The sequence below is a fragment of the Morus notabilis genome, unplaced genomic scaffold (genome assembly GCF_000414095.1).
Source record: "Morus notabilis unplaced genomic scaffold, ASM41409v2 Scaffold150, whole genome shotgun sequence".
Lineage (NCBI taxonomy): Eukaryota > Viridiplantae > Streptophyta > Magnoliopsida > Rosales > Moraceae > Morus > Morus notabilis.
In genome coordinates this window covers 175,429-197,847 of record NW_010364058.1, presented here as the reverse complement: position 1 = coordinate 197,847, position 22,419 = coordinate 175,429, and the positions used below count along the sequence as shown (strand labels likewise).

Sequence of the window (22,419 nt, the reverse complement as noted above, 5' to 3'; positions counted from 1 at the left end):
GCTTCAAAACTGAAGGCACTCAAGTTGGAATTATCTAAAGACTTGTTAGTGCACTTGGTTCTGATTTCTCTTCCGACACAGTTCAGGCAATTCAAGGTGAGCTATAATTGTCAAAAGGACTCTTGGTCCTTTAATGAGCTCATCTCACACTGTGTCCAAGAAGAGGAAAGGTTGAATCATGAGAAGGCAGAATGTGCTCACTTAGCCACTACCTCTACGGACAAGAAGGACAAGAAGAGAAAGAAAGATAAGGATGTTACGGATTCAACACCATAGAAGAAACACCAAAGGGAACAAATTCAGGATCGCTGTTACTTCTGTGGAGTTGCAGGTTATAAGAAGAAGCAGTGTACCAACTATCACGCATGGCGTGCAAAGAAAGGTATGCTTCTTAATTTGGTTTGTTCTGAGGTTAATTTGACTTTGGTGCCTAGACACATGTGGTGGATAGATTCTGGTGTAACAACTCACATCAGTGTGTCTATGCAGGGTTGCCTGAGTTGCTGAAAACCAAGTGATGGTGAAAGATATATCTATGTTGGTGACGGCAAGTAGGTGGAAGTCGAGGCAATAGGAACTTTTCGATCATTGTTAAGAACTGGTTTTTATTTGGATTTGAATGAGACTTTCGTTGTACCGTCATTTGGATAGAATTTGATTTCTATTTCTGCTTTGGACAAGTTTGGATATTGTTGTTCATTTGGAAATGGGATATTTAGTCTTTTTTAAGATTCAAAATTGGTTGGTACCGGTTCTTTATCAGGTTACGATAATATATATTTGCTTGATATAATTGTCTCATTTAATGAATCATTGCATGTAAATACACGAGGTGTAAAGTGCAAATTAACCAGTGAGAATTCTACCTCATTGTGGCATAAGAGATTAGGTCACATCTCTAAAAGGAGAATTGGGAGACTTGTGTCTGACAGGATTCTCGATCCCCTTGACTTTACAGATTTTGATGTGTGCATTAATTGCATAAAGGGGAAACAAACAAGCATTAGGAGATTGGGTGCCAACAGGACTTTAGACGTCTTAGAACTTATTCACACGTATATTTATGGACCATTCCCTATGGCTTCTTAGAATGGTCAACAATATTTTATAATGTTCATAGACGATTTTTCACGATATGGCTACCTTTATCTCATCCATGAGAAATCACAATCATTGGACATGTTCAAGAACTATAAAGCTGAAGTTGAGAACTAATTCAACAAAAGGATTAAAAGTGTCAGATCTGACCGTGGTGGTGAGTACTACGTCAGATATGATGGATCAGGTGAACAACATCCAGGACCATTTGGTAAATTCCTAGAGGAATGCAGTATTGTCCCACAGTACACCATGCCGGGTTTGCCTAGCATGAATGGTGTTGCTGAAAGGTGAACCAGAACGCTTAGAGATATGGTGAAGAGTATGATTAGTCATTCTACCTTACCAGAATCACTCTGGGGAGAAGCATTAAAGACCGCAATATATATACTCAATAGAGTTTCAACTAAAGTGACTGCTAAAACCCCTTATGAGCTTTGGACGGGCAAAAAGCCTAGTTTGAAGCACTTACACATTTGGGGATGTCCAGCTGAAGCAAGGCCTTATAGGCCAAATGAAAAGAAACTGGACTCTAGGACTATCAGTTGCTATTTTATTGGATATTCTGAAAGATCCAGGGGTTACAAGTTTTATGATCCCATGACTAAATCAATTTTTGAGACGAAAAATGCCCAGTTCTTTGAGGATGTTAAGTTTTCCGGGGGAGAAAGAGTTAGAGACTTTGTCTTTGAAGAGGAATACGTTGATATTCTTCCAATTGCTATTGATAATGAACAGGATCGGGCTCCTATACCTGACATTGTTCAAGAAGCAACTCCGGATTCAGACGCTGTCATTGAACCTCCCGTTCAAGTTTAAGAAGTTGTTCCAGAAGAACAAACTCTACAACCTCAAGAACTAATGCCATTAAGGAGATCTACTAGAGAGAGGAGAAGTGCGGTTCCGGACGATTACATCGTATTTTTCCAAGAACATGAGGTTGACATTGGAGTGGTGGAAGATGATCCAATCAACTTTCGTCAAGCCATGGAAAGTTCTAACTCTCAAAAGTGGATCGATGCCATGAATGAAGAAATCAAGTCCATGAAGGACAATGACGTATGGGATCTTGTCCCATTGCCTGAAGGTGTGAAGCTGATTGGTTGCAAATGGATATTTAAGACCAAGAGGGATTCGAAGGGCGATGTGGAAAGATACAAGGCACATCTTGTCGCTAAGGGCTCTACACAGAAAGAAGGCATCAATTATAAAGAGACTTTCTCTCCGGTGTTATCGAAAGACTCTTTCAGGACCATAATGGCTTTGGTGGCTCATTTTGACCTTGAGTTACATCAGATGGATGTGAAGGCTGCGTTTCTCAATGGTGACATTGATGAGACAATTTATATGGTGCAACCAAAAAATTTTGTATCAGGTGATGCAAAGTAAATGGTTTGCAAATTAAAGAAATCCATCTACGGACTCAAACAGGCATCTCGTTAATGGTATTACAAATTTCACCAAGTTATCATCTCGTTCAGTTTTGAGATGAACATGGTGGATGATTGTATATATCACAAGTTCAGTGGGAGTAAGCAAATTTTTCTAGTTATATGTCGATGACATACTATTTGCTAGTAATGACATAGGCTTATTGCACGAAACGAAGAGATTTCTAGCAAAGAAATTTGAAATAAAAGATCTTGGTGACGCCTCTTTTATTTTAGGGATTCATATACATCGAGATCGGTCTCGTGGTATTCTTGGATTATCACAAAAGAGCTATATCAAAAAAGTACTTAAGAGATTTGGCATATAGGATTGTAAACCAGGTGACACCCTTGTAGCTAAGGGAGATAAGTTCAGTTTAAGTCAATGCCCCAAGAATGACTTTAAAACTAAAGAAATGTAGAAGATTCCTTATACTTCGGCTGTAGGAGTCTAATGTATACTCAGGTTTGTACGCGTCTAGATATTGTGTACATTGTTGGGATGCTAGGGAGGTATTTAAGGAATCCGGGAATGGATCATTGGAAAGCAGCCAAATGGGTCATGCGGTATTTACAGAGAACAAAAGGTTACATGCTCACATACAGGAGATCGGATCAGTTGGAGACCATCGGTTATTCTGATTCTGATTTCGCCGGATGCCAAGATAGTCGGAGATCCACATCGGGCTATATCTACTTGCTTGTTGGAGGAGCTATTTCATGGAAGAGTGCTAAGTAGACACTCATAGCTTCTTCTACCATGGCAGCGGAGTTTATACTATGTTATGAGGCATCCAACCATGGGATATGGATGCAGAACTTCATCACTAGGCTGCGCATTGTGGATGGCATAGAAAGACCACTCAAGTTATTTTGTGACAATAAGTCAGCAGTTCTATATTCCAACAACAATAGGAGCTCGACGAAGTTGAAGGATATAGACATCAAGTTCCTTGTTGTTAAAGAAAGAGTTCAGAGTGGACAGATGTCTATAGAGCACATCGGAACAAACTCCATAGTTGCGGATCCGCTTACTAAGGGTTTGCCACCCAAGGTCTTTCATGAGCACACCGCTCATATGGCTGTTACATCTCTTAAGGATATGTAGTTTCAGTGGGAGTTTGTGCTTTAGTTTCTTTTCAGATTTAAACACGTGTTATGATAAACTTCGGATATGGTTTATGGATATTTTGGTTATTTTCAGTTATAAAGTATTTGGTTTATTTTGTCTCTGAACTTGCTTGAAATTGATCTCACTAAGGTATAAGGTTGGACCAGTTAGAAATAGGCATGCTTAGATCACGTTGCATGTAATTTCCATGCTACACATCCATGCTTGATCCATGTTGTTCGGTTATATAGGTATACGTGACTATTGATGGGTTTAGTTACGATAAATGTAGCGAAAGCTGCTTTGATCCTATGTTGATATGATTGATGGACCGGATTGTTTGGGGATGCATTCGGTAATGATAGCAAAATTATGAGTACTCATAAGCTTATTTTTAATACACAATTATAAGGTGACACATATAGCCCAAGTGAGAGATTGTTGGGTTTTAATTGATCTTGTGGGTTTATATGTTTATTATTGTGTGTTAGAGGCTATCATATTAGGTTGAGCCCATTTAAAGTGATCTGATAAGGTTTTAAGTATTTTAGGCTTTAATGCATCTAATTAAGTGTGTGCCTTTTATGTGTAGAGACCAAATCATTATTTCTATTTTTGTGATGGGCCAAATTAGAAATAATGAAAGTTAATAAGTAGTTAACTTATATATGGTTATGGTCCCTAAAATTACACGTATGTTTTCATTCTATTTCTGACATCCCATCATCAGACATAATAGAGAGAATTCAAAGAAAACTCTAAAGGACTACGTGTAGATTTGGAAGACTAACTGCAAGGCTTGTGATTTGCTTCCATCATGACTGATTCAGGTATGCTTCCGCTTAGATCATAAATTCTTGGTGATACAACATGAACGATCCGGTATTTGGTGAAGGTTTTCACCCTAAAGTAATTTCTCTTACAGGAGAAACTCTCCTATATTCGTGCTCACGCAAACGCGCCCGCAGAATCATTGAAGGAGTATGAGAAATGGTATGATAAGAACCAAAAAGTGAAAAGGTGGTTACTCATATCCATGTCTCTTGAGATATGAAGCGATACTTACGTATTCCCACGGCTCAAGAAATTTAGAGTGCACTGTACGAAGCCTTCTATGATGGGAGCGATGAACTACAAGTTAAAGATCGCTTTCTGAATACTATGGTGAGTTGACCGAAATGTTTCAGGAACTTAATCACCATGATAAGGTTGTCATGATGGATCCAGAAGATGTTACGTCGTACAAGAAGTATGTTGAAGGACAAAGAGTACACATTTTTCTTGCTGGGTTAGATAGAGAATTCGAACAAGTTCGTGGAGAGATTCTATGTAGAGATTCCATCCCATAATTAGAAGAGTGTTACTCCCTGATATGACGAGAAGGCATACGACGGATCACCCTTGAAAGGAAAGTTCACGACTTTGATGCTTTTGCTATGGTGGCCCAAAACAAATTACTCTGAATTAGCAAGATCGAAAAAAACATGCTGACAGATCGCTGCTTTGAGATTGTTGGATATCCAGAATTAGGACACCTGAAGGAAGAACTCTAAGCACGGATCCACTTCCAACATGGCTGAAACGAAACAAGGTACAGAATAGCTCGAAAACTCCTCAACACTGATTGCAACTACCGACAATGTAGGTAGGGCTCTCAAAACTTCTACTCCTATTATGAATAGTACATGAATAATTGATTATGGTGCAGTAAATCATATGACTTTTGATTCTAGACAAGTTTCGCCATTAAAACCATCGTCACTAAAAAATGTTTCCAATGCCAATGGTGCCTCAACTTCGGTTATTGGGGAAGGATATTTGTCTCTTACTAATACATTTAAATTAGATTATGTATTAGTTTTTCCTTCATTGACTTATAATCTTGTCTCTATTTGCCAAATAACCATTATCTTATCTTGTGTTGTAAGTTTTGGCCTGATCACTGTGAATGTGAGGACATCCAAACACGATAAATGATTGGTTGTGGTATTAGGCAAGTAAACTTGTATTACTTGGACTCACCAAGCTCTGACAAGTTAGGTTCAGCATTAGTAGTAGGAAGGTCCGAGAAGAGGAGTAAATCAAAGATCTGGCTATGGCATAGGCGTTTAGGTCATGCATCCTTTGGATATCTGAAAAAAATATTTCCAATTTTTTTTGAGAAATTTGATGTTTCTAGTCATAAGTATGAGGTTGTGAACTAGCGAAAAGCCATAGAACAAATTTTCCTTTAATCCTGAATAAAATTCCCGTCCCCTTTATGGTTATCCACTCCGATGTATGGGTTCTTCTAAAGTACCTACTATTGGGGGGTCTCGTCGGTTTGTAACATTTATTGATGACTATAGCCGAATAACTTGAATTTGTTTAATGAAATCAAAAAGTGAGGTGAACTCATTATTTCAAAGGTTTCATAAATTGTTGGTACTCTAGATCACAAATTTGGATCCTACATAGTGACAATGGAGGTGGATATAAGAGTTCAGAGCTTCAGCAGTATCTGGAATCATAAGGCATTATCAATTAAACTACTTGTGTTGATACACCACAGCAAAATAGTGTAGCCGAACGAAAAAATCGACACTTGTTGGAGGTCGTTCGGGCTTCTTTGATTGATGCTCATATGCCATTGTCTTACTTAGGGGAAGTACTTGTAGCTATAACATACTTGATCAATCGAGTACCTTCCGGTTCTATTGGTTTCCAGACATCCTTAGAAACTCTAAATGAAGCCGTTGCAGCTATGAATGTTCCTAACTTACCCCCTCACGTATTTGGTTGTGTGAAATTTGTACACCTACATAAACACCAACAAAACAAGCTAGTACGTTGTGTTTTTGTAGGTTATGTCGTACATCAGAAGGGGTACTGGTGCTACCATCCTCCATCAAAGCGAATGTTCATTACCATGGATGTTATCTTCCATGAAGACATTATGTACTTCCCCTCCAAGCCTAAATTTTAGGGGGAGTACATCCTGACGGAAGTTTAGACTCTCATATAATTTCTCATCTGAAGACAACTCTAAAGTAGAACCATGTGACCAAGAAGAAGTGGAATCAAGTGATCAAAGTTGTCATGAAGCTCCAAAAATTGAACAAGCTCCACCTTCAGAATACTTTGAACTTGAGCATCTAGAATATGATTCTCCCATGCCACAAGATGGTGGCATGCATAACCAATCGAAGCATGAGGGTGCTTCTAGTACAATAGTGAATCCAGTTAGAAAATTACTTCCTCCACGTCAAAATAGAGGTATTCCTAAAACCACATATGAACCTGATAGAATCATTATGTGTAGCGAAATATCCTATGAGCCATTATGTGTCTAATCATCGCCTGTCAGAATCAAATAAGTCATCTATAAATCAATTATCTATTGTATTCATTCCTAACAATGTGCAGGAAGCGTTGACTGACCAAAGGTTGAAAACGGCTATGAATGAAGAGATGAAAACCATTCAAAAGAACGGAACATGGGAACTCGTTGATCTTCCACCAAGAAAAAACTAGTTAGATGCTGATGGATTTACACTGTGAAGTACGAGGCAGATGGTACCATTGAGTGCTTCAAAGCAAGACTAGTAGTAAAAGGATATAGCCAAACGTATGGAATAGACTATACAAAAACATTTTCACCTATAGCTAAAATAGACACAGTGCATGTCTTGTTATCCTTAGCAGTAAATCTGGATTGGCCACTATGACAGTTCAATGTGAAAAATGCATTCCTTTATGGAGACTTATCTGAAGAAGTTTACATAGACCTGCCACCAGTATGCATGGTACCAGAAAATCACAGTATGAAGGTGTGTAGATTAAGGAAGTCTCTATATGGGTTGAAACAATCTCCAAAAGCATGGTTTGGAAGGTTCACAAACTCAATAATAGACTTTGGTTATCATAAGAGCAACTCTGACCACACTCTATTCTTGAAAAAACAACGAGGTAAAATCACTGCCCTCATTGTATATGTAGATGACATTGTGGTTACAGGGGATGATGATGAGGAAAGGAAAGCTCTACATAAATATTTGTCAAGAGAGTTTAAGGTGAAGGATTTAGGTCCTTTGAAGTACTTTCTCGGAAACTTTCTATCTCAAAGAAAGTATGCCTTGGACTTATTACAGGTTACTGGCATGATAGCATATCAACCAATTGACACTTCAGTAGAAGAAGGTTTAGAGTTGTGCATTAAGTCTAATCAGGTTCCAGTGGATAAAGGAAGGTACTAATGACTCGTCCTTGGACTTATTATAGGTTACTGGCATGATAGCATATCAACCAATTGACACTCCAGTAGAAGAAGGCTTAGAGTTGTGCATTAGGTCTAATCAGGTTCCAGTGGATAAAGGAAGGTACTAATGGCTCCTTGGAAGATTGATGTATTTGGCCCACACAAGACCAGATCTTGCCTATGCATTAAGTATTGTCAGCCAGTTTATACATAATCCTGGAGAGCCACACATGAACGCAGTAATGCACATCTAAAAGTATGTAAAATCTGCACCAGGAAAGGGAATTATATTCTCTAAAAATGCAGATTTTCATAATATAAATGTGTATACTCTTGCTGACTGGGCTGGAGCGTTCAATGATAGACGTTCTACTTCAGGTTAGTTTTCATTCGTAGGAGGTAACTTTGTCGCACGAAGAAGCAAAAAGCAGAACGTTGCTGCTCAATCTATTCCAAAAGCTAAATACTGAGGCATGGCTCTTGGATTATGTGAGGCATTATGGTTAAAGTTTCTTTTACAAGATTTAGGCTATCCACCTCAGCAACCAATTCGATTGTATTGTGACAATAAAGCTGCATGTGATATTGCTCACAATCCAATCCAACATGATCGTACAAAACATGTTGAGGTGGACAAGTTCTTCATCAAGGAGAAATTAGAAGACAAAGCAGTGGAATTCCCAAGATTAGATCAGTAGTTTAAATTGGTAGATATTCTCACAAAGGAGGTCTCAAAACAAACATTTACAAAATTTCTAGATAAGCTGGGCATGCAAGACATCTACGCACCAGCTTGAGAGGGAGTGTTAAAGAAGTCTACATGGTTAGAAGAAAAATTGCACCACCTACATCTGTAGCCTCCAACAACTCCAACAACTCTTTAACACCATTCCGTGATTAGGGATCAGTGAATGTAATGTGTTTTATTCTTTTGTTATAAATACCTAGTTGTAATCTTTGTAAAAGTAAGAAATAGAAACACTTGTTTCTTCAAATTGTTCTATGAACGTACACTATTTGGATAGTGTGCTCAAAGATAGTTTTTTTGAAAACAAAGTTAAAAAGAATTAGAAAAATTGGAAACACCATTTTGGTGTTTTCATTGTTCTCTAACAACACGATTCTCGCTCCAGATCGAGAATCTCTCAAGCTAAGGTAGTACTCTCGCTTCTCTCGCTCTCTCCCTCCTCCTCACTCACCTTTCTCTTATCTCTCTTTCTGCTCTCTCTTTCTCTCAGTCTCTCTCCAGATTTTGTTTCATGAATCATAAATTATTTTTGCTTTGGTGTGGTTCTAATTTCTTGAAAAATCTCTCCTCTTTAGGTTAAGGTTTGTCAAAATCAAGGTTTCTCCTTACGTTGCTCAACTCAGCTTTCCCTCTTCTACCTTTCCCTTTCTTTCCTTTATTGATTCATGAGATTCGATTACGGAATTGTGCTATGTTTTGAACCGCTCCTAGATTGAGCATTTGAAGGATGAACTTCAATAACTTGATGAGTGATGGGGTTGCTCAAGTTGGCTTTCTCATATTTTTCAATTTGCTGTACGGTTGTACCATTTTTTAATGGTTTTCTGTTATTTCATTTTTGTTTAGGAGGAAATTTTGAACAGTTGGTGGAAATTAAGGTCAGATAATTTCTTTACATTCCTATTGTTTCTTTACCTTGACTTATAGACATTTCTTTGATGATAGTAACAGTTGAGATAGCTAAAGACAGAGAGGAGTTTGGATATTGAAGTGCTTCATTTTAGTTTATATTTTGCTTTTCAAAGTCTTGCTGCATGATTGTCCAATAATGTGATTTCTTACTGTGCAAAGAGCGAAAAACTGTCATTCTATGTGTTAGAAATTTGTGTTAGATAAGTTTGGTTAAATATTTAAAAATTGTCGTTTTATGAACTCCTTTATCTTTTTGAATAGTGGATGTTGAATACCCTTTTTTAGTTTTATAGCAAGATACTACGTTGAGACTTTCTAATTCAAAAATATATATTAATGGTTTCAATTGGTTCCTGATTTGGCCTATCGATGCACTTTTTAGTTATCTTATGATTCTTATCTAGCACTTTAACTAAACATGTTCATATGATGCAATAAACGCTTTTCACCTATCTGGCTCAGAGTTTTAAGTAATAGTGTATGTCCCAATATCTAATATTTCCTATTCAAAGGTTGTTAATTAGTGCATGTATGAATTCATTACATGTCCATATTTCAAGCAAATGTTGTTTATGTTTCTTTTTCCTTGAATACAATTGACATGAATGAAACATCTTCTTAGTTGGAGAGTAATTAAATTGTTGGTACAAGCCTAAAAGCCTTGTATGACGTATCCAACATTCATTAATCTTACTTATTGAATCCATTTGGATAATTTTGTTTTTTCCCATCTCTATTGGAGCTTCTTTAGTTTGGTTGTATTTACCTGTGGAAATTAGAGGAATGCATTGCTAAATGATATATCTCCTTCGAAACACAATATTAACTTTGATATTGCGAATTTAAACTGTATTTTTATTTCTATATTATGCTGTGAAAATTAGAGGAATGTTTTGCTAAACGATATATCTCCATTAGAAATGATAAATCTCTCCTCTTTTGATTGTAAATTAGAAGAGAAGTCTTTGTTAAGGAAAGGAGTTTCTGAATGTAGTTTTGTATGTTATTTTTCTATAGTTTGGTGCATATAAATCTTACTTGCCTCTTATTGAATTGAGTTTTCACCTAGATGGCTACTGATTTAATTGAGGTGGAAGATGCAACTTTGTGGAATCCTGCTATAGATAATAAGGGGTGTACAATTTGATGAAGTAAAGAAGGGTAATATAAGAGACAGACAATTTGGATAAGTTTGTTGTTTAGTTGTTTAGTACTTTGACTTTACTTATCGTTGTCCTTTTTATAACTTCCCTAAATGTTGTGGTTATGCAACAAGTTGTGAGATAACTAAAAGCCAATAGCCTCCTAGTGTTGGGCAGACTTGTATGATGATATGAGTATTATGGGATTGTAATATCTAGACTTATATGATGATTGACAATCCAAAAAATTTATTATGGTTTTTGTAGTGATTGCCAATAGATTTCGTTATTTTAAAAAGAATGGATTCTGTTCTTGTTCTGATTTTTTGTGACAATTAATTCTTTTGACATGTATATCGAGTTGGGGCCTCATTCTTGAGTATGATGATTGTGATGTAATGGAAATCAAACATAATATCATTGAATTATTGTATTAGCCATTTATTTTTGAATTATTGATAATGTAGACATGAATTTTTATTATTAGTACTAAGAATAATTACATAAAGATAATTACAGGATTATTATTGATGGATATATCTTATATTATTAACAGGTTTGGGGAGATGGATGATCTTCCATATAGTTCATCTTCTTCGAGTAGCGACTTTGATAATTTTTCTGATTTTTTGATGCTGAAGTTTCTAAGTGAATATGTGAAAATGTTTCTTAAAAAAAAAAAATACGTCAAAGAACATCAAAGCTGCATCGGTGAAGATTTTTATAAAAGAGTTGTTGAGTGGCAACGGTAGGACATGTTATGGCAACGATAGGACATGTCATACATTTGTATGACATATGCTCACTCTCTTTTAATTTTATAACTAAATTAAAGTTTTAAAATTTTTCTTTTACCACTAGAACAAATAGGAGATAAGACGACGGTAAAAAACCGTTGTCAAAAGATACAACGATGGTTTAAAAATTGTCGTCGTATTTAGAGTCGTTAAATATTCAAGAGATATGATGACGGTTTTTAATCTTCGTCTAATACGCGCGTGAAACGCCACAAGAGTTTAAAAAAGTACATTAGACAACGGGTTTTTTGAAAAATTGTCGTCTAATATCAACTTTGAACAACGGTTTTTTTAAAAACCGTCGTCTAATGATTAACAATGGTTTTTAAAAAATCCGTCGTTAAAAGTATTAAAAAATTAAAAAATATATATTTTTGCCTAAAACTAACTCTTTGCTCAAAAAAATTATTTCTTCAATTATTATCACAGGTAATTGAACAACACACATGAAAAAAATTCAAAATAACATTTTACAAACTTACCTTCTCATACATAATCAATATATATGTGACACAAATATTTCAAAACCAAACGTCTCTACGAAATTTAACAACAAAAATACCTAATTAATTCAAAGAAAACTCTAAATCCAAACAAAAACAAACTAATCTCAAAGAAAAGAAATTTTAAAAGATTAACAAAGTACCTATTTCGATGGTCATTATGTAGTGGCGGAGATGGAGGTGAGGCCATGACGGCCGGCGACGTATGAGCATGATTGTGAGGCTCTTGGAGGCAGTGGCCAAGTTGAGGGGGAGTGAGGAGTACGTATAGTAATGGGAGTGAGGAGTGTAGAAGAGATGAGATTTGAGAGAAAAAAATTGAAGTGTTGAGAGGAGAGTTAGAGATAGAGTTAGGGTGTGAGGAAAAGAGAGAGAGCTTTGGAGAGATGGAGACATTTGAAATAATAAACTTAGAGTCTGTAAGAGAATGCTCGAAGTTATAAATGAGATATAAAAGCTTTAAAAATGTTTTGAAAAAAAATGAGCAAAAAAAAGTTCGCCTTATTTTTAAAAATTTTTTTGACATTAGACGACGGGTTTTAAAAAAGCGGCGTCTAATGTGTCACATTAGGCGCGGTTTCTAGAAACCGTCATCTAATATACTACATTAAATGACGGCTTTTTAAAAAACTGTCGTCTAATGTGCACGTTTAGATTTTTTGTGTTCATACAACGTTTTTTTAATCCATTAGACGACGGTTTCCTAAAAATATATTGTTAAATAGGCATCGTCTAATCTTCTATTTGTGGTGGTGACAATATTGCATTGGGGCAATGGATGGCACAAATATAAGCGCACATGTTCCTGATGATAAGCAAGTTAGTTATAGAGGTTGAAAGAGTACTCTGACACAAAATGTCTTGTGGGCATGTAACTTTGACATGTTGTTCACCTTCTTTTGTGTCAGTATGGAGGGCACTGCAAATGATTCGAGGGTGTTCATAGATGCTATTACAAGAGAGGAAAATAATTTTCCAGTACCGAAATTAAGAAGGTATTAAATGCTTCACTTTTTCCACTTTCCTTGTGCTTATAGAAAAATTGAAGTGCTATTGCACAAGGGAATTTACTTGCTTTGAAGCTAATATTAATTGTTAAAGCTTGTTGTACCCTTCAAAATTTTATTCGTCAACGAACTCAGTTCGATCCTATCTTTAGAGAATGTGAAGAGCGAGTGATGGAAATAAACAGAGAAGACTAAGCCAGCACGAGCGACTCACGCTATGCAGTGGATTTATCAGATGAATCAAGTGCTGTTATGGCTATCGACGAGTATTATAAGCTTTTTTTTTTTTAATATTAACTTTAATATTGCGAATTTAAAGTGTATTTTAATTTTTTTAATATGTTATGAACAATTATTGTAAGCAATTTATAATATTAACTTTGATATTGAGAATTTCAACTGCATTTTAATTTTTATATTATGCTATGGACAAGTACTATAAGCTTTTTTAATATCAACTTTGATTTTTATTTTCGTAATTTCATTGAAATTAGTATTGAGAAAATGAAGAAGAGAATGATGAGAGAGAAAGTGAGGGGAAAGATGAGAGGGAAAGTAAGGAGAGAGAATGATGAGAGAGAGAGAAAGGAGAGAGAATGAGGAGAGAGAATGTGAGGGAAGTGAAAGATAGGAGAGAGAATGATGAGGAGGAAAGTTAAGGGGAGAGAATGATAAGAGAGAAAGTGAGGGAAGAGAATTATGAGAGAGAAAGTGAGGAGAGAGAATTATGAGAGAGAAAGTTAAGGAGAGAGACTGATGAAAGAGAAAATAAGGAGAGAGAATGATGAGAGAGAAAGATAGGAGGGTAAATGATGTGAGCAAATTATAGTAGAAATGGAAGAAAATAAGACGCGAAAAAATTATATTTTCAGAAACTCTATCTAAACACAAATTTTTTTTTTTTGTTTTTGTTTTTGTTCTCAAAAACTATTTTCATAAAACAATTGCCAATCACAACTTATTCTCTAATAACAAATGAAATAGTTTTTGTTTTTATCTTTGAAAATAGAAATTAAAACCGAGAACATGTCCAAACAGGTCCTTACCTTTCCAATATTTTATTTACCTCTGCGCATATATATATATATATATATATATATATATATATATATATGCACATACACTCATATATGCGTGTGTGTATGTCATATACATGTATATATATATATATATATATATATAATCTTTCCGACTGTGTTAGCCTACCTTCCGAAAGAACGATATATATAGGAGTAGATTAAAAGGAAACGAAAAATAAAAAAGAAAAAAAGAGTTATTGATTCGAAAGTAGAAGGGAGTTTAAAAACATTTTATGGAATATTCATCTCATGTGAGTTTGAGCTCGCCACGTTTTCTACAAAGGTCAACAAAGTTACTCTAGGCTTCTAACTAACACAAGTACATATTCCAAAATACTTTTCTGATATAAGTCCAGCCCTAATTTTTACTTTTTCAAATGTCACCATTTTTTCTCGTAGTTTAGAAACGCTGAATGTAAAAACAATATTAATTAATAGGACTAATCTCGCAGGCAGCTTTTTAGTAAGAAAAATTTGGAAACTTCCAATTCTCTCTCTCTCTCTCTCTCTCTCTCTCTCTCTCTTCCAGAAGTGTGTGGAAAGCTAACAATATTTGGCATCGTTTATCTAATTATTATGTCGTACAGCTTAAACCAAGATGTGATCACTTTATGCAAGAATGCCGACAAACTGTATTATCCCTCTACATGATCTTGTAGAATTATTATCAGTTTTGGCTTGCTAAAAAAAAAGAAGTTAATTAAACCACCTTCTCTTCACTCTGAAGAGATTATTCAAATGAATATAATACGATCAAGTAATAAACAAACACATTGACTCAATATCCACTAAATGATGCATGCTCTCTTAAATGTAGACCTAAAACTAATATGTATTTAAAAACCATATTATATATATATATATATTTTACTGTTTATTTATACCTATGTAGTATCCTTACAAACTGTGATATATATGTTCTGTCCTAGATTCTTCAATTATTACATGACAATATTAAATGTTTCCAGAAAAAATAAGTAAAGAAAATTAATGGAAGTTACCTCACAAATTAATTTCCACCAAGGAAAGTACCCCTGTTCTTCTTTACCAAACTGAACTGAAAGACAAATATTCATGCATGGATCACGCGCACAATCCTTAACAGCTGGTTCCTTATTTTATTTTATTTTATTTTTTACTACATCGCAAACCGTACAAACAGGAAACAGAACAAGTTGTAAGTACTTGTATTGTATATAATCTTTAATACAAATGTTTCAGCAAATGAAAAAAGAATCTTTAAAATAAAAAAAAAAAAACACACATCCAGTACAGCTAGCATGAAAATTGGAGTCCTGTTCAGAGAGAGAAAATTAAGAAGGATATCTACATATGTATATATATAAACATATATATCGATCACCAGCCATGTACTATTATAACACAAGTCAGAGTTTAAACATGTACAACCAACAAAACCCATTTTTCGTTACAGTCTAATTAAAACCTGTGTCATATATATATATATATATATATATGGAATAACCCTTCAAGAAAGCAGAAACTTGTAACTACTTTATATATATGCAGAAAAAGACAATTATATATAATTCTTTTGATACTGTATTAGTTTGTTTCCCCCTCTTTTAACATGAACATGTATGTCTCGTGTGTATAATATATGAAACCATATATTATATATACAAACTACTCCCAAATTAATGCTCAGTTGGATAACTGATCGGCAATCTCATGCATAACTTGAACCTGCATAGCAAGGCACTTAATAAAGTGAGCAGTTTCCTCTAATAAGCTGCAGATATCCATGGCTTTCCCTCCAGGAACGAGCTCTCGAAGCTTCTCAGTTTTCTCGTCACTATTTAATACAGAATAATTCCCTCTTTCAGCTGCTGGCTTGTAAAAATTTGCATGATTCTTAACTCTGAACACCCTTTTCTTCTTCAGTACCATAGCCAAGCTTGATCTCTTTCTCGTGCGGAAACGATGGCGTTTTGCTCGGTTGTGGAGCTTCAGTAGAAGAGCTCTTGTCCATGCCTTCCTTGGCCCGACTGCATGCGCCATGGATGAGTAGGCCTTGAGCTTTATTCGTTCGCTGCGTCTGCGGATTTCTGAAGAAGAAGAAGGAGAAGAGGAAAGATTGTTATTATAATTTGTTTGACGGGTTTTGATTTCGATTAGGGATCGGAGGAATCTACGGGCAAACTTGACTCTACAAGAGTCGGCGTTGTTGAGGGTGAAGCCCTTTGGAGAATTAGTCATGGTGCTAGATGAGAAATTGTAGGGTTTGAAATATGGATAGAAGGGCTTTAGAGCTATATATATATATATATATCTGTGTGTGTATAATATGGATATATATCGGTGGTGGGATCGTGTTAAGAATATTTGTGTAGTAGTGCAACTAACATGAACTTTTGCGCATGCAAAGAATTAGGAGAGAGGGTACAGAGATGAAAAACGGATAGATTGGGAGATGGGATTTTCCTTCTGACACCGAAAAAAAGGAGGCCCTATTCTATCCTGTTTGCTTATTGCAAGGACAAGACAACCAGAAAACTCTCTTGTGTTCTTGTACAAAAGTAACACAACGAGAGAGAGAGAGAGAGAGAGAGAGAGAGAGAGAGAGAGAGAGAGAGAGAGAGAGAGAGAAGTTGGGAATAGGGATTTGGGAAAGAGAATTGGAGAAGGATATGGAGATGAGTGGGTAAGGGGATGATTGAAATGGACGGCAGAGATAAATTTAGAATTCAGGGAATCAAAAGTTTTTTTTTATTTTTTATATAACATGATAAGTTAATTAAGCGTTTGTTATCTTCATCATAAACAATGAACTTCATATGACCAAAATGTATGCACTAAACATTAAATAATAATTATTCCCTATCACATAAGCCTGAGATATATTATGACTACAAGTCTATTTCAACAAGGGAAAGCGAGGGAATCACGCAATTCATCAGCAAGACCAAGGCCAAAGGGGGTGGGGATATTGAAATGGGAAGAAATTACAATTTTTTTTTTTTTTTTTTTTTTTTTGAAGTGAGGACGACATTACAATTTAAATCCTCCCAAAGGTTGCTTTAAGCTGAGAAAGCAATGTTTTTTTAATTTTGTTTATTAGCGCTCACAAACGAGGCTGGGTAGGGCCCTCGGACGTCTCTTAGCCAATAAGGGATCGCGTGGCTTTACACGCGTCACAAGAACAAGGATTTGCCCTAGTGTTTATGTAATTTGTTCTTTAATTAGCCTTTCATTATCAAAGGGAATAGGGTGGGAGAAGTGGGGTTTGGGACCCACAAGAGGGCCAACCACCACATGAGCGCACATGGTTCGGACACCCACTTGTCTGATGGGAAACCTCTCTTTTCTTTTTTCTAATCTTTGCGTATTTACTTTTCAAATTATGCTTTGTGTTTGTGTTAGGTTTAATCTTTTTCTTTAATCCACTCCCTCCAACATGACTATTGTGACCCCATATACGTGTCGGTTTGAGGTACTTTATATGTATTATATATATATATATATATATATATATATTATAATACATATGTATGTATTTGGCAAAAAAGAACTTAACTTGAGGTGCAAGAATCGAGCCTAATATTGTATACATGTTGATGGCTAATTGTGAACAAACTTGTGCCCGTGATTAAGGGCCCGTGTAGTTCGCTCACTTGAGTTGAGATGTGACTTTATATGAGAGTTTTTTACTATAGCAAAAAAGTTAGATGTGACTGTTTTTAAAAGCTTTTTACTGTAACAAAATTCGAATTCTAAACTCGAATCGGTAAAATAAACGGGACCTAAGACTTCTACAATAGATAGCGTATATTTTTTCGTCTAATGCACAAAATCAACTACAACGACACAATTTTCCCTCACAGACCCTCCTTACGACACTGAATTCTAATGGAAATGCAATTGAGTTTCCAGCTGGGCTTCTTTGGGAGTCAATCGGGCAGATTCTAAGTTGTGTAGTAAAAGAAAAATTCTCTTCTTCTACTGCCGTTCAAGCCGCGTTAGATTTTCGTTTGCCTCTTAAAGCCATTCAATTAACTTGAACTTTTATTTGCCTATGTCAATTGACTTATTTTTTTTCCGATTTGAACTTCATTCTCTAGACGATCTTCTTTATTACAACGTCGGCTCACTTTACTTGACAAAATGCCTTAGTTCAATCTAATCCGAATCGTCATCACTTGACAAAAGTGATCATTATGTGTCTAGTTCAACCACGTGTATATTTTGTTTTGAACAGGTGTTTCAGCTCAACCACTTTTTCTCCACATTTTTAATATAAGTTTGCTACAATACCACATAGCTAGCGTGCATATATACATAATGAATATATATATATATATATATATATATATATATATATATATATATATAGCATTAGCATGTATAATCACCCAAATGGAACAAAAATGAAACAAACAATATATTATTACAACGTTTGCTAGAACAATATTAATATTGCGCCTGGGTAGCTTCTCAGTTTACTTTAATTAGATGGAGGAAAACAAATCATCCAGCTAGTATTGCTAGTGAAATTCATGCAAACCAGCCACAAATTCACTGGTTATGTATTACTACGTTTGTTGGATGGATTTTTCGGAGATGATAAAAACGAAAGAAGTTTTCAAGCTACTTGAGCGTACACTAGAGAAACCACCCGAACGTATGGTAAGGTAACTACCTGAGCGTGCACTAAGATAACTACTCGAGTGTTCGTTCGGGCAAGGAAGAAGTTGAAAGGTCAAAAGTTATCAAGCATCACTATCAAGTAAAGGTCGACGGTTAAAGACATTCAGTGACACAAGTTTAACTCGTTTATTAATTATTTATAACACCTAAAAAGGTGAAGAGCTTTATTGTATTAAAAAGAGATGAAAGAGGAAAATGTACAAACTCATTCTTGAATATAGTTACCTTGTGATTATTTTTACTTTGTTCTTGTTATTTTTCTAAAGTCATTTGTATTCTTCGTGTGTTCTTTTAGAGGATGTTTGGTAGAGGGATTTGTTCCCTGATTCGAATCATGATTCGTGGTTCGTTACAGTATTTTCTCTCATAAAAAATTCACGTAAATAAAAAATGGTTCGAATCACATGGTTTGAATCCTCCAACTAAACGTCCTCTTAATTTTTTAAATTATTTACTTGTTCAATCTAAATTATAAATTTAAGAACGTTGGATAAGTGTGGGATGAAATTTTGCTCTAGCAACGTTTGTTTATACATGTATACCAGCTATTTGGCAGTCGGCAGTATCTTCAACCCCGGACACTGAAGGAGTAAAGGCAAACATACATTTGTCAATTATACGACATTTTTCTTCTCGATGATATATATGTATATATATATATATATATATATGGTTTAATCGTTTGATAGAATTGAATATAGTTTGTTTAATTTACTAGCAAAGACACCGATGACAACATTACACGCATAATACTGCCACGTGAAGAAAAAGGAGGTGACATCTTATCTGTAACGATTGTTTTGTCAACATACCAACGGTTTTCTCGTTATAGTAATTGACACTTTTATCTCACTTGTCAGAATTATATATAATAATGTTCCACTAACTCTATTGAGTGAAAAGAATGTTTATTCTTGGTCGAGGTGTGAAAAGAATAATATTGGCTTAGAAATATATATATATATATATATATATATCTTTATAATTATGATGAAGTAATTACAACTAATGATGGGAGCATAGTACGAAACAACAATCATTTTATAATTAGAATATAAATATTACTGTTAACCTACCTCTTATTGTGCAGTTTAAGTTTTCAAGATAGGCTGGTCTTAATTAATATTGTACCAAAGCAGTTTATTCATCTAAATGTGGGTGTATTTTCTAGTTTGTATTTGTACATGCATTCTCCTCCTTGATTAATTTGTCCATCATAGGTACTTTGTTAGGTCTAGACCCACACGTACCTATGATTAGGTCTAGACCCACACGTGAAGGAGAAGTCTTAGATTATATATTATTATTGACTCATCTTCTTATCGCTTAAGTTTTTGAAAAAATTGATGTTGAGGTCCGGTAGATCTGAGAGGTATGACATGGTAGGGGTGTGCACGTGTAAGTATTTAATTCGTTGGTGGCAGTTCCAACGTGGCCAAAACATTTAACGAGCCTTCGAACTAGACAACGATGGTAAGACCTCCGACGGTAATGTGGTTCGCTTAGGCCTAAATTAGGCTGAAGAACATGTCTTCTAGGACTCTCTTTGTTGCCAAAATCACGAAAATATTTTTGCAAAAAATGTTAGAAAATCCAAAAAAATAATAATGAAGAACTTCGCGAATGAAGAATGGTGGGAGGAGTGATCACGTAGTTGATGGAGAAGGTGACTCGAGAGGTGAATAAGGCTTTTTGATGGAGAAGGGATCCAAAAGTAGTTTTTGAGCTGCTTTGGAGGCTTTAAATATGTAGCTTCCTTGGTGGATAAGGCGCTGATGTAGAAAAATGATAGGAGTCTGGTGAAAGAGCTCCGAAAGCAAATGCAGGCTGTTCCGAGAGCGTGGAGACCATTTGGAGCACTCCCTCCGATGGTGGACGAGAATGGCTCCGAGGTTGGAGGCTTGGATACTTTCAGGAAAGTGTGAAAACAACTCTCAGAACGCTCTCAGGTGGTGTTGGAAAAGTATTGAAAGGTGTTCTTGAAGAGTTTCTAAGGAGGTCAACACTTAGAAACTATGGAGTTCCTCAAGAACTTAAAGAAGGCTTCAAGTCTTTGTAGCAAAAGACTTGAAGAAGACATTCATAAAGAGATTTTATAGTAAATTTTCAAGAGCTTCAGTACTCAAGAGAGTGATAGTGAGATTTAATGTGTTGATCTGGTGTGCAAGTGTGTTGGCGGTGAAATGAAGAGGGTGAGGGGGTATTTATAGGAGGAGATGGTAGTTCTTAACAACTGCTTTGACCGAGGTCTGAACACGCATTTCCATTTAAAGGAAGGCTATCAGTGGCCTTTCTTAGTTTGCCAAAGAGATGGCCTGGAAAAGGAATGGAAGATTCTAGAATGGAAGAAACAACGGCGGGCTGTCGAAGTATTCTAATTCGGAGGAAAGGTGTCAAATAGCTTTCTAAGTTTGATGAAGAGATACACTAAAAATGGGATGAAAAGTATTTAAAAATTTGCTCCGGCGGCGTTCTGATGAAATAAGGCACAAGCAATTCCGTTTGGAGTAAAATTCCAGCTACCTTGTCAGAGGAGGCAAACTGACACCTTAGAAGTGGAAATACTTAGAGGCCAAGTTCTGAATTTTAGGCTGACACAAAACGGCTTCAGGTCTGAAATCTTCAAGAGTGTTTGAAAGTACTTTGAAAACTTTCAATGTCAAACCTTCGTTGGAGGATGTTTGTGCGAGAATGACTAAGCAGTCGTTGTACTTGCTTTGACAACAAATTACTTTGAGACCAAGTTGCTCTGAATGGACAACCTATACGGAAAAGAGCTGGGGATCCATGCCTGACACGGGAAGTACTCTGAGAGTCATGTCTAATCCCAAAAAAAGCCTCCGAATGAGCCATGACTAATAAAGGATTTTGGGCCTTTCAAGACTAACGAGCCAAGAAAATTTCTAAAGGATCAGACTTGGGTTTTCGGCCTTTTAAGGGCTGAAATAAAGAATTTTGGGCTTCTAAAGACAAAGGGAAGGCTCTTTTGAGTTGAATCCTCCATCACCCATTCATGCTTAATTTGACTAATTTGGAAAAAAAAAACCCTTAAGCGGGTTTCAAATTGGGTCAAATTAAGGACAACTGGGCTATGATCACTTATGACCCACCAAACCACAATTCACCGGGAGTTTCCCAAGCGTGGTTTGGGTAAACGAAATGAGCCCAATACGAAATCAGGTATCAACAATCGGTAACTGATCTCTTTTTTTTTTTTTTTTGGGTTGAGAGTGTAGATTAATCTCCTATTCGTTTCACTTCTATAGTCCTGGTAGGTTTCCAAAATAGTGTTGAGTGGAGCGTGAGGATACAAAACGATCCTTTTCTTTTCCTTTTCTTTTACAAGTAAAAAAAAAAATCCCAATTATCTATAATGTCAAGATGAGTAAGGACCATTTTCCGATTCGAAGCTAAGGTAGTGAGTTTATCTAGTGCTATTACAAGTTACATGTTTCAATATTCGATTTAATTCTCTCTTTCATTGGCTGTCCCGACCACAATAATGTATGTAGAGAAAATGCAAATCAGGAACGGAGATAAGACTTCAATGTTAACAATGATGATCTCCTTATATTCGTCCATATATATATATATGTGTCCATACACACACATATATATATATATATATATATATATATATATATATATCGTCCATGAAAATGCCAATCCAACCACACGGTGACTACG

The 22,419-nt window shown here is 35.7% G+C and overlaps 1 protein-coding gene across 1 annotated transcript; it reads right to left on the bottom strand.

Moving 5' to 3' along the window:
• Positions 1–15,628: 15,628 nt before the first annotated feature.
• LOC21395249 (transcription factor IBH1) lies at positions 15,629–16,616 on the bottom strand. Its single transcript, XM_010105628.2, has one exon. The coding sequence runs from the start codon at positions 16,282–16,284 to the stop codon at positions 15,730–15,732; it is 555 nt and encodes a 184-aa protein (XP_010103930.1). The 5' UTR covers positions 16,285–16,616; the 3' UTR covers positions 15,629–15,729.
• Positions 16,617–22,419: the final 5,803 nt, after the last annotated feature.